This window comes from Bidens hawaiensis, unplaced genomic scaffold, assembly GCF_021521415.1.
Source record: "Bidens hawaiensis isolate Kalapana, Puna unplaced genomic scaffold, B.hawaiensis_p1.1 tig00024267_1, whole genome shotgun sequence".
NCBI classification, from domain to species: domain Eukaryota; kingdom Viridiplantae; phylum Streptophyta; class Magnoliopsida; order Asterales; family Asteraceae; genus Bidens; species Bidens hawaiensis.
The window spans coordinates 5,258-28,864 of NW_027493823.1; the positions used below are offsets into that span (position 1 = coordinate 5,258).

Consider the following 23,607-nt stretch of genomic DNA (forward strand, 5'->3'; position numbering starts at 1 on the left):
CATGCTATAGTATTTCTATTTAAAAAGACTTGTTTCTGTTTAAAAAAGCTCACTATCTAGTATAGTAGAGTAGTAGCAGAGACCAAGTGTCTTATTCTATTAATCATTTAAATGTTTTGAATTTGAATTCGAGCAGTGAGAAGTAAAAGAAATTTGTCGTTTAAAAGAAGGTTTCAAACAAAATGGGTATAGTAACCGACGTGTTGGAATGGGATTCGGGCAACTGATATACAACTAGTCTAGTTAAGCCTATTTAAACCAGACTCCAATTATACTGAGCGGTTCGATTAAACTGGACCAGATCGTCGGATCAGATTTTAATATTTAAACAAGTAGTCCACATATAACAATGGGCTTCAACTCAGAAAACGTCCGTGCAAACAAAGCCGAGGAAGAAAAATAACAAAATTTGGGGATAACAAGATTCATAGCCCGGTCACTTGATTCAAATATAAATGGAGTAATGGTAAAAAATCTACGACTTCAATCGAATTCGGTTATACAGAAATATAGATTTGTTTATAAAAAGTTATATACACTTGACTCTAGATGCAACGAGTACATGAACCGGTTTTTAGAACAATCGTTTAGGTTTACATCTTTCCTTTGTGTTTTCTTAACAAAATCGCATCAAGGAACTTGCCTTGGATGACTATTATCGATGTTATGTGATTAACATTGAATAAATCTTAACCTACCCGTACAAATATACCCTTCATGCATTTCATAAAAATCTAGGTGTGTTTCTAATGAGTATTGTGACACCACAAAAGACGTCGTAGGGTGTTGCACCTTGCAACTGTGTCGTTTCAAATTTGGAGGTGAATACTTTTAAGGCATCGAGTTCTAATACGTGACATGACATGTAGCTCAAAGATATTTAGGAATTAATGGATTCCGACTCAAATATTAAGAGTGACATAATTGAGAGACGGGCGAATGAAGAGGAGGAGAGTGGGAAAGTAACATGGCTTCTAACATTTAAGCACTCCTACATCTTTATACTTGATTCAAGAGAGTTTAATATAAGATTCATAAAAATATATTGAACTAAAAATACGTTTACATGTAGATAAAAAGACAACATATAATGCGACTATTTCTTCTTATATAAATGGACAAATGGTGTCCAGAAGTTAAAAGAAACAGACAAAAAGTAAAAGTATTTTTATTATTTTTTTTTCCGAATATTTCTCTTAGCTTACCAGTATTAGCAAAAATGCTAATAGCTTACCACAATTATTTTGTTGACTTCCTACCATCTCCATTATTGGGATATTTAAGTTGCCAATTGAATTTTGAGTTCAAGCATTATCCACCTTTTTTATAACGTAAAATTAAACATTTAAATGAGCTACTGGTTAAATCCATCACATCTAAATACACTCATTTTTTATTCAGAAAACACCTTCACCTAAGGCCAACGCCCGTAAACACTCACCGAAGGCACGACAATGTGGTGAGATAAAATCCGTTCACTTCAAATATCAAAACTAGTGAAAACCACTAACTCGCTTAATCTGACATCATACCCTGGTGTATCTGAAACTAAATGTTGGGGGCAATAATCAAACCTGGGTCACATGGACCGTTTTCTAAGCTCTCCTTACTATATCATTAGCTCATTGACCAAGCATTATCCACCTAGACCGTTTTCTAAGCTCTAAGTTTTTTTTTTCTTCAACAGGTATCCATTATATTGACACTGGTGTCTCTCTTAAAGGGTTATTGGTGATTTGGTGCTACTATACTTCAGAGCGTGCACACGAGTTGAGAATTAAACTTAGGACCCCCCCCCCCCCTCGGAAGAAAACTTAAAAAAAAATCTCTTGTCCACCTCACCAAAGCGGTGTTGACAGCTCGGGTTTGTTGTATTATATTAAAACTTTAGTGTCATCTTCCAAATGAGTTATAGGGTTTTAGGGCAATCGGTTCCGTTTTAACAAGGAATCCTGAATGAAAAAATTAGAGACCAATTCAGTTAATTTGGAATCTCGAATCAGAATAGGTCATTATGGTTCTACAAATGTATACATACGTATGCTTCTTGTTCCTTTTAGTAGCAGTTGCTTGGCATTTAATGCATATACGAATTGTTTTGGACAAAAGGTGAGTTTGTACCTCGTGATAACAATTATTGGGAGACAAAACTACATGGTTTCAAGTTGTAAGAGTAAATAGTATTTAACATGTTAAATATGATAAGACAAGTCGAATAACGCTAGCTAGGTTCTATGTATCCTTTTGGCGTGACATACGTTACGCATATTATGTAGGTAAGTTGTTGACTGTCAATTCTCTAGTGACGAGACCAATCAAAATGTGACAGGGTATAAAAACATGGATTTCGATTGATTTTATTTCTGGAGGAAGTGAAGCTTAAGAAAAAGAGTTCGGTTAACATTTGTTTGTAGTGTAAATAGGACGTCACAGTTGTATTTTGTTTGTAGTTAGTCAAAAATCGACTATTCGACGTTGTTTAGAATACAAGATGCTATCCCATGGTCAAAGGATTAAATTAAGGCGACAATTTTTAGAGGCGGTAACATAACCTACTTTGTTTAGTTTAGAAGATGGTTAGAACACAGATTATCGTAGGTATACCCGACACAACCTTGTCACATATAGACAAAGTGACATGGACTAAATCGACCTGAATTAACAGGTTTGTTATCATATGTGTATGTCCAAGAAAACCTTTTAAAGTTGATGGACACCATATGAAGTATTGTTTATGATTGATAAGTTAAAATAGGTTAAATAATACAAACTTAAATAAGAAATCTCTAAAAGGTTATAGCCCGTTATATAATATGGTTTTGTGTCTAGAAGAATATAAAGACAAATAATATCTATATTTAAGATCTTATAGTAAGTTGTTAATTAATGATTAGTGTAAGAGCAAACTAGAGAATAGTTGCTAGACAAAAATATCTGGTGGCAACATGAAAGAGTAATAAAAAGAGTAGGGTATCTTTTAGTCAATTGGCACAGGATAAATAAATGTAAACGTACTGCTGATAAATTTAATATGAAGAACATGTCTAGTAACGCTATTTCTTAAGTTTCGTTTTGCATAAGTTGTGATCGAAAAATAAAAAAAACGAATACATATAGTGTGCTAGGCATTTGTTTAGTTGTCTGGATGGTGGTGTTTTTTTAGTTTGGTTTGTCTAGTTACTACGCATCTGTGCTTATGATATGAATCGACACACTCTAGTCGTACTGAGTCCTTAAGCGCCTCCAAGTTATCCCCAATTCTGGAGAAAATCCACGCACACGAAGGCTCACTGGTGGTAAAACCTGGACTCCCTTAGAATCAAACTGGATATGACAAAGATCCCGGTCTTCCTTCATTTAGCCACTATTTTCCTCCCCGGTGTGTTGTCTGTGGGGATCAAACCTGGGTCTTCATTGAATAGCCTAGGATACCTACCAATACATATATTTTTAATTCTATAATTTCAAAAATAAATAGAAATACAACTTTGTTGAGTTTATCGTATGTTTGGAATTTAACTGATTTTTTAAATATATATATATATATATATATTTACCGGTTTGATTATTAACCTAGATATAGGTTTTTAAACATGTTGAAATTGATTATTAACCTAACCGATTAGACCATGAGTAGACATAACTTTCCACCCTCAGGCGTTATGTGTCATGTGGTGCCTATTCAGAGTTATGGTTTTTTTTACCAAAACAGGGTGTAGTCATAACTCTCCACCCCAGGCGTTATGCGTCACGTGGCGCTCAGTCATTTAAATAATAAATCATTTATTTAAATAAACTTAAAATTAAAAATTACATAAAACTTCCAAATAAAAACTAAAATAAAATCAAAAAAATACATCAAATTAAAAAAAAAATTACAAAAAACATACTAATAAAACTACATGTTATATTTTTCTAAAATTTTCGCTTTCGAGCGGCTTTTAGAGATTGGACTCTTGGGTCGGCTTCGGTTAGCTCACTTGATAAAATCTCGATGTCTTTGTCCATTTCATTTCTTCTAAGAAGTTTGACGGCGTCCAAATTTACTTTAAGTCGTTCGGTTCCAAGTTCGTGTAAATCTCGGAGTCGAGAGTTCATTTCTTTAAATTGACTATCCATTTCGGGATTCGACGACGAAGCGACCCCTTCCCCTTTCCCTTGCCCTTGGTTCTTCTACCCCCGGCCGAGGCATCTCGGTAGTATTCACGGCATCATTATCGCTTAAGTTGAAGTTTCGAGCGTCGGAACGGGGCGTGTCTGGATCAGCCGAAGCCGAAGACGATATATTAGACTTTTTTTTACGTGGACCACCTTCGGCTTCGGCATCCAAAACCTGGCCCCATTATGGGTGAAACCTCAACAGGTTTTTCCAAATGCCAAAGTAGTTGAAGGACCCCGAGACCTTATGTTGATACTCTGTCAACGCGTTTTCCATGACTTCCGCGTCCGAGACACCGCTTCTCCTCGTTCGATTGATCCGGGAGTAAACCGTATGGAAACCCATGCATTTGGTGTTTATGTCGCCCCATTTCGACAGTAACGAATCTTTTTCTCGACGCGAGTCCCCGCCAAGGTCGTGGAACAACTCTTTAATTTTGTGCCAAAATACCCCCGTTTTTTGATAGTTTGCTAAAAAAAATAAAAAACATTACACGTTCAATGATTGTTTTAAGAAATTTTAAAAAATATATATGTACTTTAAAAACATACCGCATTTGGCATCTTCCGATATCGCGCACCAAGCACGAGCTCATAGTACGCACTCGTCGATACTTCACGGTATCACCGTCTTTTTAACCCGAGGTTCGCCGGCGGGCTTCTTTGCGTGTTTTCTCGGACGTCCGCATTGGCTCGAACCGCCTACGGTCAGGACGGGTTGTGTCTCCGGCACGAACTCGACCTCGGGTTCGGTCTACGGGACGGGTTGGGAACCCGAAACGGCAAAAATGTTTGTCGTTGGGTTTTGGAAACGGGGCACCACATTTGGCATAGAGTTTTGTAACAATGCAATGTACGCAGCCATTTGCGGGTCCATCATAGGTACGGTTGGCATCGGGGCGGTAGATGAGTTCGGTTGTTGATTTTGGTTGCCTTGACGTGCAAATTGACCGAAACCGAAAACATTTTGGTTGTTATTCGGAAACATTTTGGTAGAAATATTTGAGTAAAAAATATATAGAAGTGGAAGGAATAGAATAATGTGTTAAAAAATATGAGTTTGGTTTGTTTTTATAGTATAAATTTAATTAATATAATTTTTTTTTTTAAATCCCAACGGCATGATACATGCAACGGCTCTTTTTTTTTGTGCCCATTTCCGCATTATACTCAAAACGTTCAAAAAGAAAAAACCACCAAAACGCCGCTGGGGGGTCGGTGTTCCCTGTCGTTTTGGGCCAAAACTCGCCCCAAAAACGTTTGAGTACGGATGGTCTTATAGTATTTGACCATGTTGACAGTTGACCCAGAACTGGTTTAACCAATATGAATGGGCCATATCTTTTATGGATTTGAAATCTGGAACTTTATAACCTAAGCTGCTAAATGGGCTAAGGTAGTGGGCCAGCTAGACTATGAGTATGAACTATGAAGTATTGACTTATTGGCTAATGGCTATTCTTCCTGTTCATTTTTTATGTTTTTTTTTCTTTAAATTTATTTAGCAACACTAAATACAAGTATACAATAGTTGCATATATCTCTATAAATCCTATATTTAAATAAAAGTAGTCTATAATATATATTCATATTGTCAAAACTTGATTTAGCATGGATTGGACAAGTTCAAAGTCAAAGCTACCAATTCACCAACCCCCATGTTGCTTTCATGGATGTTTCGTTTCAATTCAGTCCATTGGTGTCTGGTAAGATTTTGATGTTTATGGTTTAGTCTTTGTTATAGGGAAAAAAATGAATTATTTGATCATGGATAACAAGTCAATACATATATTATAAAAATACATAAATATCCTATACGAAATAGGTTAAGTCAGACGAATCCTTAATGCGTTAAAAGTACTAATTAAGACCATAAGTTAAAATTATAAAATATTTTTAATTTTTTTGAACGACTAATAATATACTTTTAAATCCATCTAACTCGTTTAAGAATCCCTATACCTATGTTTAAGAATTAATATAAGTTAATAACGCATTTTGGTGGAAATTAATTGACATCTTGTTTACTTTATTGTAGAAAATGAAGCATTACAAAACTATAATATTGAAGTATACTACCAATCCACTATGTCAAATGCCTGATGTCAAAACATAGTAAGACTACAAATGTGGACTCAATATTATGGGAGTTGAGACTTGAGACCAAGCAAAAAGTTGGTGAGACGTTGAATGAAGTTCTATTCAACATCTTTGTAATTGTCAATGTTTGTAATGGTAAACTACCTTACTCCTAAACTATGTCGTTTTCTTAATATAACGCCACGTCTCCACGCCAAATTTAAACCTGAGATATTTCACCAAAAGACATAAGCCTTTACTAACAGACGAACTCTCTAATTGGCCTTTGTAGTTTCCATTTACTTTCAGATTCCAAACAATATTATTGTTATCGAGTTGAGGAATTTAAAGTCGCTTATAGCTTTTGGACCACTTTGTTACATTTAAATTACAACTAAACTCATCTTGTGTGTACACATTTATCCTTTTAAATTTCGAGTCCATCTGGACGATTATCGAACTTAGGGCTCTAGAGTATCAGCGGTGCTTAAAACTATATTACATGGACATAAATCGAATAACTTGTTCAATTTAAATGAATACAACAATTCGATAGGTAAAAGTAGTTTAACATGTTGGTGAGGCAGGTTCTTTAAAATTCAACCACCTAAACATGTTGGTGGGACAAAAGGTAAACCAATTTTGAATGTATAATGAATGTATTTGTCAACTTATAAGAGGGGATGAAGTTGACACGAGAACTTACAGGGAAAACCGGCCTCGGCGGGGAATACTGTCCCCTCGGTTTGTCCCGGGTATATTTTTCACTAAAATTCGGTGATTACTCTAAGCTTGAGCCTAAATGGTTTGTGTAAGGCCGACCCCTTCAATACTCAATTTAAGTATCAATCAATTCATAAGTTTCTATTCTCAACTCTCTACAGTCTACTCTTTCAATTTTCTTAAAAAAAAAAGAAAAAGAAAAACTCACTAAAATATACATTCACACAATGAATCCATTTCAACCTTTGTCGATTACATACACTTTATATTTTTCGAGAAAGAAAATATTAAAGTAGGCATGATTAAATAATTAGTTATATTTTTTTATTAATAAGTTGTTGCCCTCTAACTAAATAATTTTATTATATTATAGTAATATTATTGTTGTTTTGAAAACCAAAAATAAATATAAATATGCTTAGTATTTTTATAATGTCAAAAATAAATCAAAACAAGAAAAACTGAGTCGAAATGGAACAACACCCAACCATCTGGACTTTGAGGAAAACTGTAAACAAACTAAGAAGCTATAGAAAAATATAGAAAAAACTGGTGTGATGCTGTCGTAAAATACAAGGTTTAGAGCATTCTTAGTCTATTATCTAAAGTTGTCAAACTCATATAATTTAGAGTAAATTTAAAAAAAACCCATCAAATCACATCTCCGATCCATTCTCTATTGTCAACTAAAGTAAAAATCTAAATAAATGGTCTCACTTTTAATCCATACCATATAATATATCAACTATTTCGCAATCATCATATATTATATAACAAGACAAAAGAGAAAAAAATAATAAAAAAAAGAATTTATGAATATAAATAGAGAATAGAATGTGAAAGATTATTAAAAAAGAATATATAAATTAATAAAATAATACTTTTTAACTAAAAAAACGTTTTTATCGAGTCATATTAAATCTTTAAAAAAAGGTAAACGTAAGTTAAGTATCTGGTCCAAAAAAACACCAATTTACATTTAGAAGGAGTTTTTTTACCAAAATAGGTGGAGGGGAAAAAGTATTTACCAATATAGGTTATTTTGAAAATATTTACCAAAATAGGGATTTTTTGGTTTCTCTCTCTTTTTTATTTAATTCTTTTAACTCTAGGATTAGGAAAAATAAAATAAAAAACCAAAACGATTTTAAGCAAGTAACATCGATTTTTTTTACATGACTCTCATCTAACATCAAGTTGTATGTATTTATTATTTTTAATGCTTTCGAGCAACTAATTTTTAGCTTTTGTTTTTGTTTTTTTAACTAACTTATTGCAAATTTTTTTATTCTTTCTTCAATTGAACTTGTTAGCTACAACTTAAAAAATCATCTAAATAAACTCTTAAATGAGATAAAAAAAATCTAGACAAAGGTTCAAACTAAATAGTCTTAATATCACAGACAAACAAATATAAGAATGTCAAATAAAGTCGACTTAGTAGCGGTCATAATATTAAGTACAAACTAAAATAAAAATGTCAAAACAACTTCACTCGCTTAGACATCCATTCTTTTAGGATTGGGGGACATGTTGACCGATTATGATCACGTTCTCCACAAATTCCACGAAGGTTACCATTTTTTCTTCTTTATTGTCCATTCCATTTCGTAGCCTTATTGAGCGAGGGAAAACCTTTTTTATCTCATTTTTAGATCTGAATATGGAAGTAATCTAATAGATGATGAGTGTAGCCAATAAGCGTCATGAGTAATCGAGAAAAACTCGAATGACCAGATAGCACAACAATCTACAATTGAGTAACAATTATGAACATATTGCATGGTGTTCAAAGAATGTATTCACAACCTATAATTTAGCATTGTGTCTCTACATATAATTATTACAAGAATCAAAACAAAAAAATTAAAGAATACAAATCTTAAAATATTAAAGACAAAATACAAGAATCAAAGTAAATATTATAATAACAAATAAAAAGAAGCAACATCACAGTGAACAAAAACAAATAGAAAAATATACAAAATAAAATAATCAAACCCACATACATGCTATTGTTCTATTAAACAAATTCAAACATTCGGACAAGTGGAAGAATGGACCTGTGGTATGAGAAAATTTATGAAAAAATTAAATCAAATCATGTACATATAAAAAAACATGAAATCAATAAAAAGGTTGAAGTTGTATGAATATTGAACCTGGGTTTTGTGATCGAAGAACCAGGACTATGAGCCACAAAGAATTAAATAAAAAGGAGAAAGAATTAAATAAAAAGGAGAGAGAAACCAAAAAATCCTTATTTTGGTAAATATTTTTAAAATAACCTATATAGATAAATACTTTTTCCTCTTCACCCATTTTGATAAAAAAACTTCATTTAGAAGCCGGCCTCAAACCCCAAGTAAATTCACATTCAAGTATCATCATCATCATCATCATCATCATCGTACTCAGTATATCCCACCAATAGCAAAGCTATGGTAGGGTCTGAGGAGGGTAAGATGTAGACAGCCTTACCTCTACCCCATGGGGATAGAGAGGCTGCTTCCGGTGAGACCCCCGGCTCGATAGTAGTTTTGCATCAAGCCTTGGACATATTACATAAGGCACATAGCACTCAATCATCGGGACGCCGGCTGATTGGTGCATGTACCCTTGTCTTTCGGCTATCAACGCCACCACATGATGCCTGATTAACCTTCCATCACTTTAAACGTTATTTTCACAAAATTAGTAAAATAACGTCAAAATTAGTGCAATTTTACTTTTGCCCACCCGAGGGTTCACACATATATACATTATATGCGCGCACCGCAAGCAGGGCACTACATTCAAGTATAGAATATAATATTATGGCAAAGTGGAATTCAAGTAAGAATCTAATTCAAATACGCGTCTCCATTCACCGCCAATAACGCCTTTAAATACATAATAATATTAATCCCACCTCATTCTTTTAAACAAATACAGCCTGTTATTACTTATATATGCTTCAACATTACACCATCTTATATTACATCTCATACACACCCTATATATACTCAACCAATATCACCTTCTCAACTCGTACACATTACACATAACAAACTTTGAGGCCAATGGGTGTCTTGTTTGAGCCAAAAAACTACGAAAACAAGCCCGGTTTGCTAGAAGAGTTTATCGAAAAGGCTGGCGGGTGCGTGGTTATTGATGGCGGGTTCGCGACACAACTTGAGATTCATGGTGGGTTTATTAATGATCCCTTGTGGAGTGCACTTTGTTTGATTGATACCCCTCATCTTATTTCCAAGGTAACACGCGTTTTAATGTAAATGAGTGAAACTGTATACCGAATAGGCTTGTACCGAGTTTTTTGGTTTGGTGGAATTAAAAATATTGAAAATGAATGGTACTGGTACCGAAAACATGAAAGTTGAGTACTGGTACTAGTAATGATTGTTTTTTGTCTGTACCGGTATTCAGTAAAAAATGTGCATCTCTAAAAATGTGACTTACGAAGTTACGAGAGCTCAAAGTTGGCTTGTTTTGAGTTCTTTTTAATTAATATATATATTTTTTAGTTATTAATAAATTAAAAATTAATAATTAATTCAAGATTTACGAGAACTCGAGCTGTTTTGTCAAACTCGGGCTTGGCTTGTTTTATAATTATTAACTAATTTTTATATGCTTTTTTTTTAAATTATATTACATATTTTGAGAAAAAAAAACTAAACAAGCCTAACCTCAGCTCGAGCTCTGTTTTATGAAATTAATATATAGAAATCTAAAAGTGGTAAAACTTATAAATAAAGAGCGTTAAGGATTGATGAGCCTAAACAAGAGCCTGGCTTGATAACTAAACGAGATTTATTTTGAGGCTCGGATTGACTTATGGATCTAATCTCGAGTAGCTCGCGAGCAGCTCAGCTAGTTTGCACCCCTATAAATACGTAATTGCGAATGATCTCATAATCCGAATGCAATGTAGGTTCATTTGGAGTATCTGGAAGCTGGTGCTGATATAATCGTATCGTCTTCGTATCAGGTGTGTGCAATTTCACATTAATTTCACATATGAAAAATTGAATTTGTTAAAAAAAAAAACCCGAAATGTTTGATGTAAATTTCAGGCTACAATTCCTGGATTCATATCCAGAGGACTGTCCCTTGAACAAGCGGAAAAAATACTCGAAAAGAGCGTGAAATTAGCGACGGATGCCCGTGATGTTTTCTGGAAATCCGTGGAGAAAACCGATGATCATTCGTATAATCGAGCTCTTGTTGCAGCCTCCATTGGTAGCTATGGTGCATATCTTGCAGATGGTTCAGAATACAGGTAAACAAATTTGTATTCATAGTTTATAAAATATAATTTGAGTAAACTGTTAAAAAGACGTTTATACCCCTGAGTTAACGTTGAAAATAGACAGAGTTATCGATTTGAACAAAATTGGTGAAGCTCGTGAAACCTGAAAGGGTCCACTTGCAAAAAAGTAATAATAATAATAATAATAATAATAATAATAATAAGGAAAAAAGGAAAACAAAACATTTTGGATGAAAGTGGGAAAAGTGACCATGCCTCAAGGACGATTTTGGCAGTTTAGTCGTATTATTTTTAAAAAATTATTTCTAATATTTTTTCTATTTCAGTGGAAATTATGGGGAAAATGTGGATTTGAACAAACTGAAAGACTTCCACAGACGCAGGCTGCAAGTTCTCGTTAAAGCGGGTCCGGATATGCTCGCTTTCGAGACCATTCCGAATAAGCTAGAAACTCAAGTAATAAATCACATGTCACATTTTCATTTTAACTTCACGAAATCTATGATTCTAATGTTTATATTCTAACAGGCTATTGTAGAGTTACTTGAAGAGGAACATGTTCAAATCCCGTCTTGGATTTGTTACAGTACGGTTGATGGTGTAAATGCACCTTCGGGTGAGAGCTTTGCGGATTGCCTTGAAGTTATTAACGCTAGTGAAAGAATAGCTGCGGTTGGGATTAATTGTGCCCCTCCACAATTTGTTCACAGCCTCGTTCAAAAGTTTAACGAGGTAAATAATATTATTAATATTATGTATTATTAATCAGCTATATAAAGTAATGTAACGAGGATAATTAATTAATATATTTTTATCTGATGTGCAGTTAACTAGGAAAGTGATCGTTGTTTATCCGAATAGTGGTGAGATTTGGGATGGTATTGCGAAAAAATGGCTGGTGAGTTATTTGATTATATTTATGTTTGTTTGTGTTTGTTTTTAATGATGTTTTGTCGTCTTATGTAGCCATGCAAGTGTTTTAATGACGACAAGTTTAAGGTTTTAGCGACAAGATGGCGCGATTCAGGAGCTAAACTTATTGGTGGTTGTTGTCGGACTACACCTTCGACTATTCGTGGTCTTTCGAAGGGTTTGAAGCGCGGTTCGTTGGCTAGTAACTGAATGAAAAATGTATGGTTTAGGGTAATATTGATATAATATAAGTCTAACCATGTAGCCATTAAAAAAATGGGCCTATTTATTCATTGCTTTTATTTTATTTTATTATAAATGAAAAGATTAGTGTCATGGTCTCTATGTTAAAAGAAATACAAATGCACTTGGTTCAAATGTGACATATGGTTTGTTGTTGGCTTGAACTTGACACATGGTTTGCTACTTTGTTGCTGGCTAGAACTTTTTGACCACATGGTTTGTTAATGGCTTGTTGGCTAGAACCTTTTGACACATGGTTTGTTGCTTCATGTGACATGGTTTGTCACTTTGTTGTTTTGTATGACTTGGGCCAGTCTGGTTGACTTGGATATTTGAATTGCTTTCTTTTAGGTGTCATTGCATTTTCATTTGTCTTTATGTGGCCTTTCTTGATTGAATATTTGAATGTCATATGTCCTCACTAGGGGCTTAGTATTTATGTTGATTTGAAACATGCCAGCCAGGTTTGTTTTGAAAAATTTTGTTGTATATGTAAATGGTTATTTTAGTGTGATTACTATCATTTAATAGGTGTAACTGTGTTAACTTGTTGATCAAAGAGAATCATAATATACATAGAAAAAGTTAGTAAGTGTGAAGCGTCTATTTGTCTGATTACTATCTTGATTCCAAGTATTTAAGCAATGGGGGATTCCAAAGGGGCACCGCCCCTAGATTGGGGTCCAAGGAGCGGAGCTTGTTTTCACCCGACAACCCAACCCAAAGTAACTACTTAAGAACAATTTTTGCCAATGCTTAATACGATATTTCTTGGTCGAGTTTAGGGTATGGACTACCAGTCTTAAAATAGTTTCGTTATTGGAAACTCTTTCGGTCTTATCCTATAAAGAAATTCGTGAGTTCCAACGAATTGTTTCAATTTGAAAGAGCAATTCAATTCTTAGAGATATCAAGCGGTACACAATCATAAATACACAATATATATATATATAGTAACTACGAATAGAAAGGTTTTAGTTATAGGTTATATAAAACATCAAGACATCAAGTCCTTAGTTGCATTAAAGTTTTTTGAGGTAGTTATTATAGATAATCATATAAAATAAAAGGATGTTATAAAGCTTGAAAGTTAAGCACATTTTTAACAATATATTCGTACACCTTCCATTCTACATCTATGTTAGGTGAGAAAGATGAATCCCTTACATGACACATTGATAATAGGCATGTTGTTTTGTCCAATGTGTAGGGTTTTGTTTTTATTATTTATTTTTATTTTTATTTTATTTGAAACCCATTAATTTTCTTGATCTTTTTTTATCCCTTTTTATTTCTTATTCAACCCACTTTGATACAACCCAACTCATATTATACTTAGGCTTTTTGTATATGTCATTTTAATGTTGATTCATCAATCTTCTTAAATTAATTTAATAGAAAAAATTCATAATAGATTGTTACTTTTGATCCATATACTGAAAAAGATCTCAGACACCTAGGGGTGTGCTTTGGGTCAAAACTAGACTACCATACCGACCAAGACTGGACTTGAACCTGAAAATTGGAAAATCATAACCGAAGAGCGTTAGGATCGCGTTGGGCCGGGACCAAAAAAATCTTTTTGTTGTGTTTATAAATATGGAACTTGCAAGAATTTCTAATGGGTTGGTCTTGAACCGAAAACCAAATTTTAATTTTTAATGGGCTTGCTGAGCTGATATCCTACGGTATTAAGACCATCACTAAAGGTGCACAAAACCGGATATAGGCCCAAACCCAATCGGATAGGCCCAAATCTAGTAAAAAAAAAGGTTCGGTTTAAAGCTGGTTTGTATGGGGAAACGGGTCATATGGTTTGAAAGAAGTTATCAAACCGATTATAAACAAGCAGTTTGGTTCGATCCCAGACCGGTTTGTAGATTGGATCAATTTCAAACTAGGAACCGGGTTTAGATCCCAAACTGGTTCAATATGTACATCTAACCATCACTAGTGTCAACACGAAACTATCTTTTTGTTATTTAATGGTGTTGCTATGAAAAGTAGAGTTTGTAAGTTTACATGATAATAATCATACAAGTCCTTTTAGTCTTTCAATTATCTTACATTCAACACCCAAGGCCATAACCCGTAAGCCCATTTGCTTGTGTCAACTACTATTTCATTTATGACTATAATCGTGTCATGCACTACTAAGGCTAAGGGTAGTGGGGCTTGGTTAAGCCCCAAGTGATCCAATATATTTGCGCCACGTAGGCTTTGATGTGGCACAGGATCAAGCCCCACAACCAAGCCCCAGAGGGTGTAGTGGTCCAGGTGATCAGGGGCTTGATTGATTTTTTTTATTTATTATTTTTTGTTATACACACAAATATAAATTAAAATACTTCATTAAAACATAAATAAAAAGGAAAAGAAAATGAAAAAAGAAAAAGGAAAATAAAAAAATACATATAAATAGCGTTTTTATTTTTGTGTTGTCAATTCCTTTCGAATCCGTGCTTTTTCTTCCTCAATTAGCGCTTGGTCGTATGGCAGTAGTTCAATCCCTCGGGAAATTGAGTGTCGTTGATGATATTACCCCAACCCGACATGGTTTGTAACTTGATAGATTCTTAAATTATTAGAGAGAAATGTAGTGAGAATAATGTGTTATCGTTATAAAATGGGGTAGTTATTTATAATGGATTTGTAAAAAAAAACAATTTAAAATAGCCCAACGGCTATTTTTTTAAAAACCAAAACATCCCCAACTGCTAGTAGCCCTGCGGTCCTAGCCACGGCGGCCAACCGCGCCCCCAATCACCTTAGGGGTGTAGCGGTATTCGCGAGCCAAGTAGGCGGCCGCGCCTCCCGCTCACCCCCACTACCCTCAGCCTAATTAATATCTTAATTGGCATTGTAAATGATTTGTATGATGGTAACTTTAGAAGACTTATTGTTTGATTAGTAAACATGTCACGTGTCGTTGACCCAATAATAAAGACAAAGTCTTTTAAACACTCAAAGTTTATGAGTTCAAATTGTTGTAAGTAAAAAGAAATTTGCCTTTAAAAAGGTAAACCATATACTGATATACTCATTGAATTTTAGTTTATTTTCTTGTTATAAAATTATGACACCAATGAAAAAATTACTGGGTTCGTTAATGTTAATATTATAATAAGATATATACACGTACTGTTTACATATATATATCCACGTTAAACCGGCCCCAATACACCGTGACTAAATCAATGATATGCATAGCAGTGGCGAGGCTTAGACGAAGATGTCGAGGTGGCCGGACGAAAATACACATTAAAAATACCGTAAACAGAGGGAGCCGGGATTAAATTTTTGGTTGAAAACGGATAAATTTACACTACATATAAAAATATCGAACAAAAACGAGTAAATTTACACCACCGCGCAAAAAAACGGAGGGGTCGGGGCCACCCCAGGCCCCAAGTATCCTTCGCCAATGCATACATGGATTTGATTAAACAAAACATTAACTCCATAACAAGATATGGATGTGGCCTACTACTATAAGCGTACCCTTACATGACGCATATATATGAAATTAAATATATTGGAAGTTTATTTAAAATCTATACAAAATAGATTACTGTGACCATAACAGTGTTGGAGGACATGTTTTATGCTTTCGTCACTTTTGATCATACAAATTCTTTGTGGAAATTAAATGCACAACAAATTTAGAAATTTCATTGACATCTCTAGGAAAAATGATCCCCACAAACCCAAGAAAATCATAAATGATACAATCAAGTTTTTTCTTTTTACTTTTTTTTAATTTTAATAATAATAATTCATTATAAGCATGATGACTTTCTAGATAGTACTCTTTCTATTAATAAATATACTTGGGACAGAAAATACTTTTTTTCCGTAGTTTAACTTTTATATTATCTTTTAGTAGAGTCTAATTGTTTTACGCTAAGGTGGACACAGTGGGTGCAGAATGAGTGTGGGGTGGGTTTAGTACCAGAGCGGTTATGAAGAACAATGATGAAATCGGTACTGACCCAAAACCTCATCCCGAATCATCCTTCCCGAAATCATTCTTTTCAATCAAATAAGATTTTTTAGAAAATCTAATAAAAATTAAGTTGAAAATTTCTTGTCAATTAATTTAATTTCTTAATTTTGTTACAAAAATAATCTCACAAAATAATTTTAATATAAGAGAAGAATGTGTTGAATGCAATATGGTCATTTTATTGAGCTTCTGACTTCTCTATACTGGCAAATCATTTGTTGTTTTGGTCAGTGGACCCCTTAATCTTCTGATATATTTACAAGATATAGTTTTAATACTTTTCTCTCTCACACTCTTTAATTTAAGGTACATCAAAACATTTGTTAGGAGGATGTTGGGTTGAATTGGGTTTTGGGTAAAGTTATACAATAAGTTAGCAACACTATATGTTATTTAACTCAATATATCATCCTTTCAACACATATTTAAAGGGTATGTAATTTTCTTTAGCGAAAATAATTTGATTATGAGCTAAATGAAAAAGACTAATTACGACCCAAAGACAAATATCGAATGATATATCGGTGACCATCAGTAGACAACAATCAGCATTGAAGCCTATAAAAAGTAATAGCGATTGTATTATAAATATATGATTTGTGGATGAAGAAACACTAATCGACCCCGGGCAGATTACGGATAATCTGGGGGGTTAAATAGATGTTTCCCACGAGGGGTTATGTCCGGCAAAGATGGTTCTTCTGGTGACCTGCAAAACAGACACTGTGAGCTCGTCACTTAGAAGGGGGGGTACCTCCTTGTGACCACCCTCCGGCGTGAGAATCAGACTAGATTGCTCTTGAATATAAGTGTATATTAAGAGATTGCTAGAAAAGATAAGATGTGATAAGGTAATGTAATGTAATGTGTCCATACCATTCTAAGGTGTTGGAGTATTTATAGCCGAAGGTAGGTTTCCAAGCAGGTACAGCCGGCTGAATAGTATTCCTGTTCTGCCAACTGTGGGCTACGCACGTGCCATGCTGGTGGTTGGTGGGTAGGCAGCGGCTGATAGTGACCAGGCCGGCTGTGTACTATTCCTGTTCCACCAACTGCAGGCTATGCACGTCCTCCGACAGGTTGGTGAGTAGGCAGCGGCTGATAGTGACATACAGTACAAGAGCGTGCTGCACGTCATACTGTTGTCAGTGAGCTGTCGTATCTTTGGTCAGATCTCTTGTCCATACCTCGTCAGGTACAGTACAAAAGATCCTCCAGTATCGTACGGACTGGCTCATTTGTGCGGGAGTGTTCCCGGGTTTGTGCGGGAGTGTTCCCGGCTTGCTCACTCCTTCTTCAGGTGACATTACTGAATTATTTAAGAGTTAAGTGCCTTGTGCGTGTAGCCTTGCTGCGCGGGTAGCCTTCCCTGATGGCTAGTATCCGTTGCTGCGGGAACAGGCGGAGTACGTCGACCATTGGGAGGCTTTTCCTGCGGGAACAGCTTGCGTACTGCGCGTAAGGACGTCACGTCTCTGAGCATGGTGGGTCCTGCGGATCCAGTTGGTTTCTGCGCAGACGTCTCTTCAAGGTGAGTCTTGCGAGTTTAGCCTTTGAGCTGACGTCCCTGTTGAAGGTGAGTCTTGCGGGTTCAACTGCGCAGACGTCCCTCTTTGAGGTGAGTCTTGCGGGTCCAACTGGGCTCTGCTGGGACCTACCTCTTCAAGTCCCCCCAGTCCAATGTTCTTCTCATGAATTGTTAATAAGTGAGGTGAACTTTTGGACTTAAGCAAAGGGTTTTGAAAAGGGTTTAGTTTTAAGGTTTTCCATGGGGATTCTTCCCGCGGAAGTCCTAATGTCACGTGCAGAAATTCCCGACTTTTCTGCTTGATCTTTGGGTATGATACGGGTAGGTCTGTAACCTCCTCGCAAGTCAGGAGCGTTGAGTTCCACTTGTGTAGATTCTCCATGAGGTTTTGGTAGTTTTGAACATAGTGATCAATTATTTTAAAACAACTAATTCCATCTTGGAGCTTCAAACAATCTAGTTCTCGACGTTCCCGCTATACGGGGATGTTATTCCCGTTTCCGCAAGCATGGCCCAGAAGATCCTTCTTGGTGTCAATTCCCTGCGGAGTGCTAGGTATGTGAAGGGTTTCGCCTTGACACTGTACCCGCACTCGTCTTATAGTTACTTTACTTCCAAGGTATTCCTGGCTTCAATTCCCTGCGGGTGCTAAGTATGTGAAGGGTTTTGCCTTGACACTGTACCCGCACCCGTCTTATAGTTACTTGGTTGCCGAGGTATTCTTGGCTTTAATTCCCTGCGGGTGCTAAGTATGTGAAGGGTTTTGCCTTAACACTGTACTCGCACCTGTCTTATAGTTACTTGGTTGCCAAGGTAAGGGGTATAGTCCCGCTTACTTTTGAATCTTTTTGAAATTCGAAGAGTTGGTGAAAGGATAAGAACAGTCCAAACTGTTGAAACGTCGTCCGACGGTTTCTTCTGGCAGTGTCAGGACGTGCAGGAAGTTATGGCGACGTGACAGTATATGGTCATTCCAGACGCTTTTTCAGGCGCGTGGGCGCGAGTTTTCGGGCGCGTGGCCGCGAAGTTTACGGCACGCGTCCTGTCAACAGCTGTTGCCAGCTTGCTTTTTCCACGTGTCATAGTTTCATTGCACCAGTGTTTTCCTCTCTCTTCCGCATTAAATTCATCGCATTCATTGCGATGAGTATATAAAGGGAGGAGAGGTTGCATCTCAACTCACAGTTTCACCTCTCTTCTTCTTCTAAACGATTTCCGGAGAATACTCTAACTTTTCTGTCGAGCATTCTCCTGAAATCGTTCTTCTTTACATCCAAAACATGTCTTCTGTTCATGATCTTGAGGCTACCGCCGAGGAGTCTGACGTGTATGCCGAGAATCCGTCGTCTACTTCTGATAAGGACGATAAGAGTACTGCTGGTGAGTGCCAGTGTGCTCTTACGTCGATCTGTACCAGTACATTGTTAGGAAGTTCATGCTCGAGCCTTTCGAGCCTGAGTTTCCTAAGCCTCATCAGACGGTGTACGATGCCCCCAAGGGCAAGATAGGGGTGTATGCCGCCTTCTTCGTGTATGGGAATCTCAGGTTCCCATTGACGAAGTTTGTGTACCGTGTTCTGGAGAGACACGGTGTACATCTGACGGAGGTACACCCAATGGCGATCGCCAAGATTCGCCATTTTGAATGGGTGTGCCTCATTCTGGGCGTGGAGCCCCATGTCGACCGCCTGATGACCTTCTATTCCTGGAGGTGCATCCAGGGGTGGTATACCTTGGTCACCCTGATCAAGGGTTTGAAGATTTGTGCTACCGAGCGCAGTCTTTGGTCTTGGAAGCGGGAGTTCTTTTACATCTCTGCCCGTGTCGTCCCTATTGCGATGACATTCAAGAACGGGAGAGCACTCCCCAGCCTTCACGCCTCCAACTACCAGGAGGCAGAATGGTTTTCCAAGATTTCCCGGATCCAATCTCCGGTTTACCGCTTTGCGGAGTCCGGGATGGTGATGCTCGGGATGAGCCGGGTGTGGAAGGAGGCGTCACAGATTCCCATTGTCCTCGAATACGGTTTGAACTCTGTCCCTTACGGTATGCTTCATATTATCCGTTAATTTAGGGTTTTTGTTCTAACCGTTTTTTCTTTTTGTTTTCAAAGGGAAACGACTTGCAGTCTCTCCTGCAGCCGCGGGAGAGTGATGGTCCTGCTCGGATGGGTACTCGTGCTCTAGATGAGAACGAGTTGCCCAATCTTGAGCAAACGGCGGATCGGTTCGTGGAGGTCTACCCGCCGGGCCACCCGATTCTAAGCGCCACGCGGCCAGGTAAGGAGTTGTTTAACCCTCGACCTGTCAATGCTCAAACCTCTGCTGGAATTCCTCTAATCTTGTCATCTTCTGATGAGGAATCCGCAGATGGTCCATTCTTCGTGAGGAAGAAGAAGGCTGCTGGCGGGAAGGGGAAGGCGAAGGTTGCCTTAACTGCCGATCCGGTGAATCGGTCTGACTCAGAGACCGAAAGCGAGGAGGTGGCGGGGAACCCTAGTGGTGTTGAGATCACTGCTCCGGAGGTTGAGACGGCTGTCACCTCCGGGCAGCCCAGTACAGCGACGGTGACCGGCGTAAAGAGGCCGGTTCCATCGGATTCGTCCCCGCCTGTTCGTACCTTCAAGCTCAAGAGGACTCGTAAGTACAAACTTCCTTTACTTTTAACTTCATATCTTTCCGCCATTATACTTATATATCTTGTCTTCGTGTAGGCGTGGATGCTACCGCATTCCAGGGTGGAGCGGGGAGGAGCACCTCCGGACCCATGATGGTAGGTTTGGTCAACCTACCTGAGGCGATAACCCAGGCGGCTGCGCCTGCTTCAGTTGGTTCAGTTGCTCACTCGGTTGAGGCAACTGCTCCAACTGTGACGACGTCTCCGCCGGTTGTCAGTGCCATATTCACTGATTCTTTCACTGAGCCGGCGGTGAGTTTTTCTGTGGTCTCTTCCGCAGCAACGACCGCGGTTGTGGTTCACCTCCGGTGAGTTCACCTCCGTTGGTCTCTACCACGGCGGCCTCCGCCATTCCTCCTCCGGCGCCGGCGACTACGGCCGGTCCTTCATGTATGTCCGGGGTTGCGGCGTCTAGCCAATCTCTGCCTCCTTCCCATCTGCCTGACCTCTTGGATGGATATCCGTTAGGTTCGGGTGATGGGTTTGGCGGCTACAGGCCTGTCGTCGACCGTACAGGTGCGTAGGGTTATTTTGACCTGTTATGTTTTTTTTTATCATCTTTTCCTAGCTGCTTTTTGTTTTTGCAGTGTCGGATTCGAATGAGGTGTTTGTTCCGCGGTGAAACATCCGCCGAGGAACCACCCTTCGGACGGCTGTGGACTGCGTCGAGTGGGCGCGCCACGCCGCCCCCAGTGGTGCACTGGGAGAAGCTATGTCAAGCTACCAGGAGGGTAGGCTGACAAACGAGCTTCGAATTCTCCTTGCCCGGATGTAGCCGCGCGTCGAGCTGCTTTGTCGTGAAAACGACAAGTTAAAAGCAGCTCGTATCCAAGAAGTAGCTCAGGCGCGGGCTGTCCGGGAGGAGAACAGGAGGCTCTCCGCCGTTGCTGCGGAGAAGGAGAAGGACTTCAAGGCCCTTGAGGTTGAAGTTCAGGCCCGTCTCGAGGCCCGTTCCAAGGCTGCCCAAGCTGTCAACGAACAACTTCGGTTAGCTAAGGAAACCGCTCGGAACTCAACTGAGAGGGCCACCAGGGCTGAAGCTGTTGCTGAGCCTCTACGCACCGAGAATGAGGAGCTCAAAGCCAAATTAGAGAGGCTCCAGCAGGCTCATGACGCCTTGGCCATGGAAGACGCCAAGAAGCTTCAAGAAATCTTGGACCAGAGGGGTATGCTTGACCACACTGAGCGTAAGCTAAAGGGCGTTGAAGAGGCTGCTGCTAAGGAAGTGTTGCTTGCCAACCTTATCAAAAGTGAAGCCGAACGCGCCCGTAACCAAGCTCAAGCTGCCCTCCAGGAGGCTCTGGTTACCAAGGAATGGCTTCTACGAGAAGCGTTGTCGCAGGTAAGCTTAGCTTCATAATGTCTTTACGCTTTTCTTTATACTTAGAAAAGGTTTTGATACTTGTATTTTTGTTTTGTAGGTTGTGCATCGGGTCTTTACGGACACATCATATGACGATGCCATGAGCGCAGCCCTCAATGCTTCTCATGAGGATGGGGAAAAGGCTGGCTTCCTGCTTGGTCTAGGGTTCGTTGAGAAGGGCATCCCGCCTTCCAACTTCCCTTTATATGATGTGGATACTGAAGCTGCTTATGACCAAGCAGTGAACCAGTATGCTGCCTTCCCGCATCCAGTGGTGGAGAAGGTGAACGAAGTTGCTACTGCTGATGATGGGTTAACCATTCTCAAGACCTTCCTTGAACCGCCACAGCCAAGTGATGGTGCGAGTACAAGTGGGTTTGGAGGAAGTGGTCCTGAAGCTTGAACCTTTAGATCCCTTTCCACTGTTAGGATAGGTTTATGTTTTTGTATAGATTTACACTCTTGTAGGCGGGTAGATACCCGGCCATTCTTGTAATACTTGAAATTTTATGGAATGTAAATCCTTTGTGCGGGTAGGACCGTCACTCTTGCTTTATAAACGTTATACGACTTGCTCATGCATAGTATAGTTTAATTTGGCACTTGTTTTGCCGCATAAACAATATATGATTCGCTTGTGCATACTTTAGTTTAACTTAGCAATTTCTTAAGTACTTTGAATAAGTTAACCTATCAACGTGGCAGATAATAGGTTAAAGTTTTGCTTCCTCTTTCATGATTGTGCGGGTAAGACCGTCACTTGCACTTAATAAGATGGCTAAACTTTACCTATATCTGACCTGCGTGGAGGTTTTCCTCATTTTTTCCTTGAAGATATTTTCTAAGTGTTCTGAATAAATTAACCGTTCGACGCGCGGTTGTCAATAGGTTAATGTTCAGTTTCCTCTATCATGATTGTGCGGGTAAGACCGTCACTTGCATTTAGTAGGATGACCAAACTTTACCTATGACTGACCTGCGTGAAGGTTGGCCGTTTTTTATGTTTATGCGGGTTTTGCCGCCTTCCACACGCAACGACTTACTTCCCCACTTATGTATGCGGTGAAGACCGGCATATCAGTGTGGAAAGTTCATAAGTATAAATGTAAGATTATCAGCGTCAATGTGATAAGGAGAATCATTTCCATTAGAAGTGGCTCTGGGCCTTTTCTTTTACAAGTTTGGAATTGATCTACATGCACTGTGTAATTGAGCTCCCTTCCATGTTGTGTTGGATGGTGAAACACCCCGACCAAAGGCGGATTATACATCGGGGCGCCACATATTGTTTCATTACTCGTGACACTATTGGGTGTCAATATTTAATAAATACGTTCATTCGCGCACGCGCAGGGTAAACACAAGATAACATAAATCATCATAAATCAATATATTATAAATCATAATAATAAAACAGCAATAACTTGTCTTGATACATTTTAATCTAGGTCCAAAATAAAGAAAACTTCCTAGGTGTCCACAAGCTCCAAAACAGCTACTGCAAACCTGAACATGTGTTAAAATAAAACGTCAAACACTTGCGTGTTGGTGAGAAATCAAGTTTAATACAATACATAGGTAACAATAAATCTGCGCGCAACATGTGTATGTCTGGTTTTCAACAAGGGTGTAATCTGATCGGGACCA

At 38.0% G+C, this 23,607-nt stretch overlaps 1 protein-coding gene across 1 annotated transcript; it reads left to right on the plus strand.

The window, feature by feature from the left end:
- The first annotated feature begins 10,019 nt into the window (after positions 1-10,019).
- LOC143568960 (homocysteine S-methyltransferase 1-like) lies at positions 10,020-12,695 on the plus strand. Its single transcript, XM_077054984.1, has 7 exons — positions 10,020-10,214; positions 10,895-10,951; positions 11,037-11,242; positions 11,560-11,689; positions 11,762-11,965; positions 12,060-12,131; positions 12,200-12,695. The coding sequence occupies exons 1-7, from the start codon at positions 10,023-10,025 to the stop codon at positions 12,353-12,355; spliced, it is 1,017 nt and encodes a 338-aa protein (XP_076911099.1). The 5' UTR covers positions 10,020-10,022; the 3' UTR covers positions 12,356-12,695.
- Positions 12,696-23,607: the final 10,912 nt, after the last annotated feature.

Excerpts from the sequence above, each read along its gene's own strand:
- LOC143568960 (XM_077054984.1), top strand. The coding sequence starts at position 10,023 with ATGGGTGTCTTGTTTGAGCCAAAAAACTACGAAAACAAGCCCGGTTTG. Across the intron at positions 10,952-11,036 it reads TCGTATCGTCTTCGTATCAG|GCTACAATTCCTGGATTCAT; the intron begins GTGTGTGCAATT and ends TGTAAATTTCAG. Across the intron at positions 11,243-11,559 it reads GCAGATGGTTCAGAATACAG|TGGAAATTATGGGGAAAATG; the intron begins GTAAACAAATTT and ends TTTCTATTTCAG.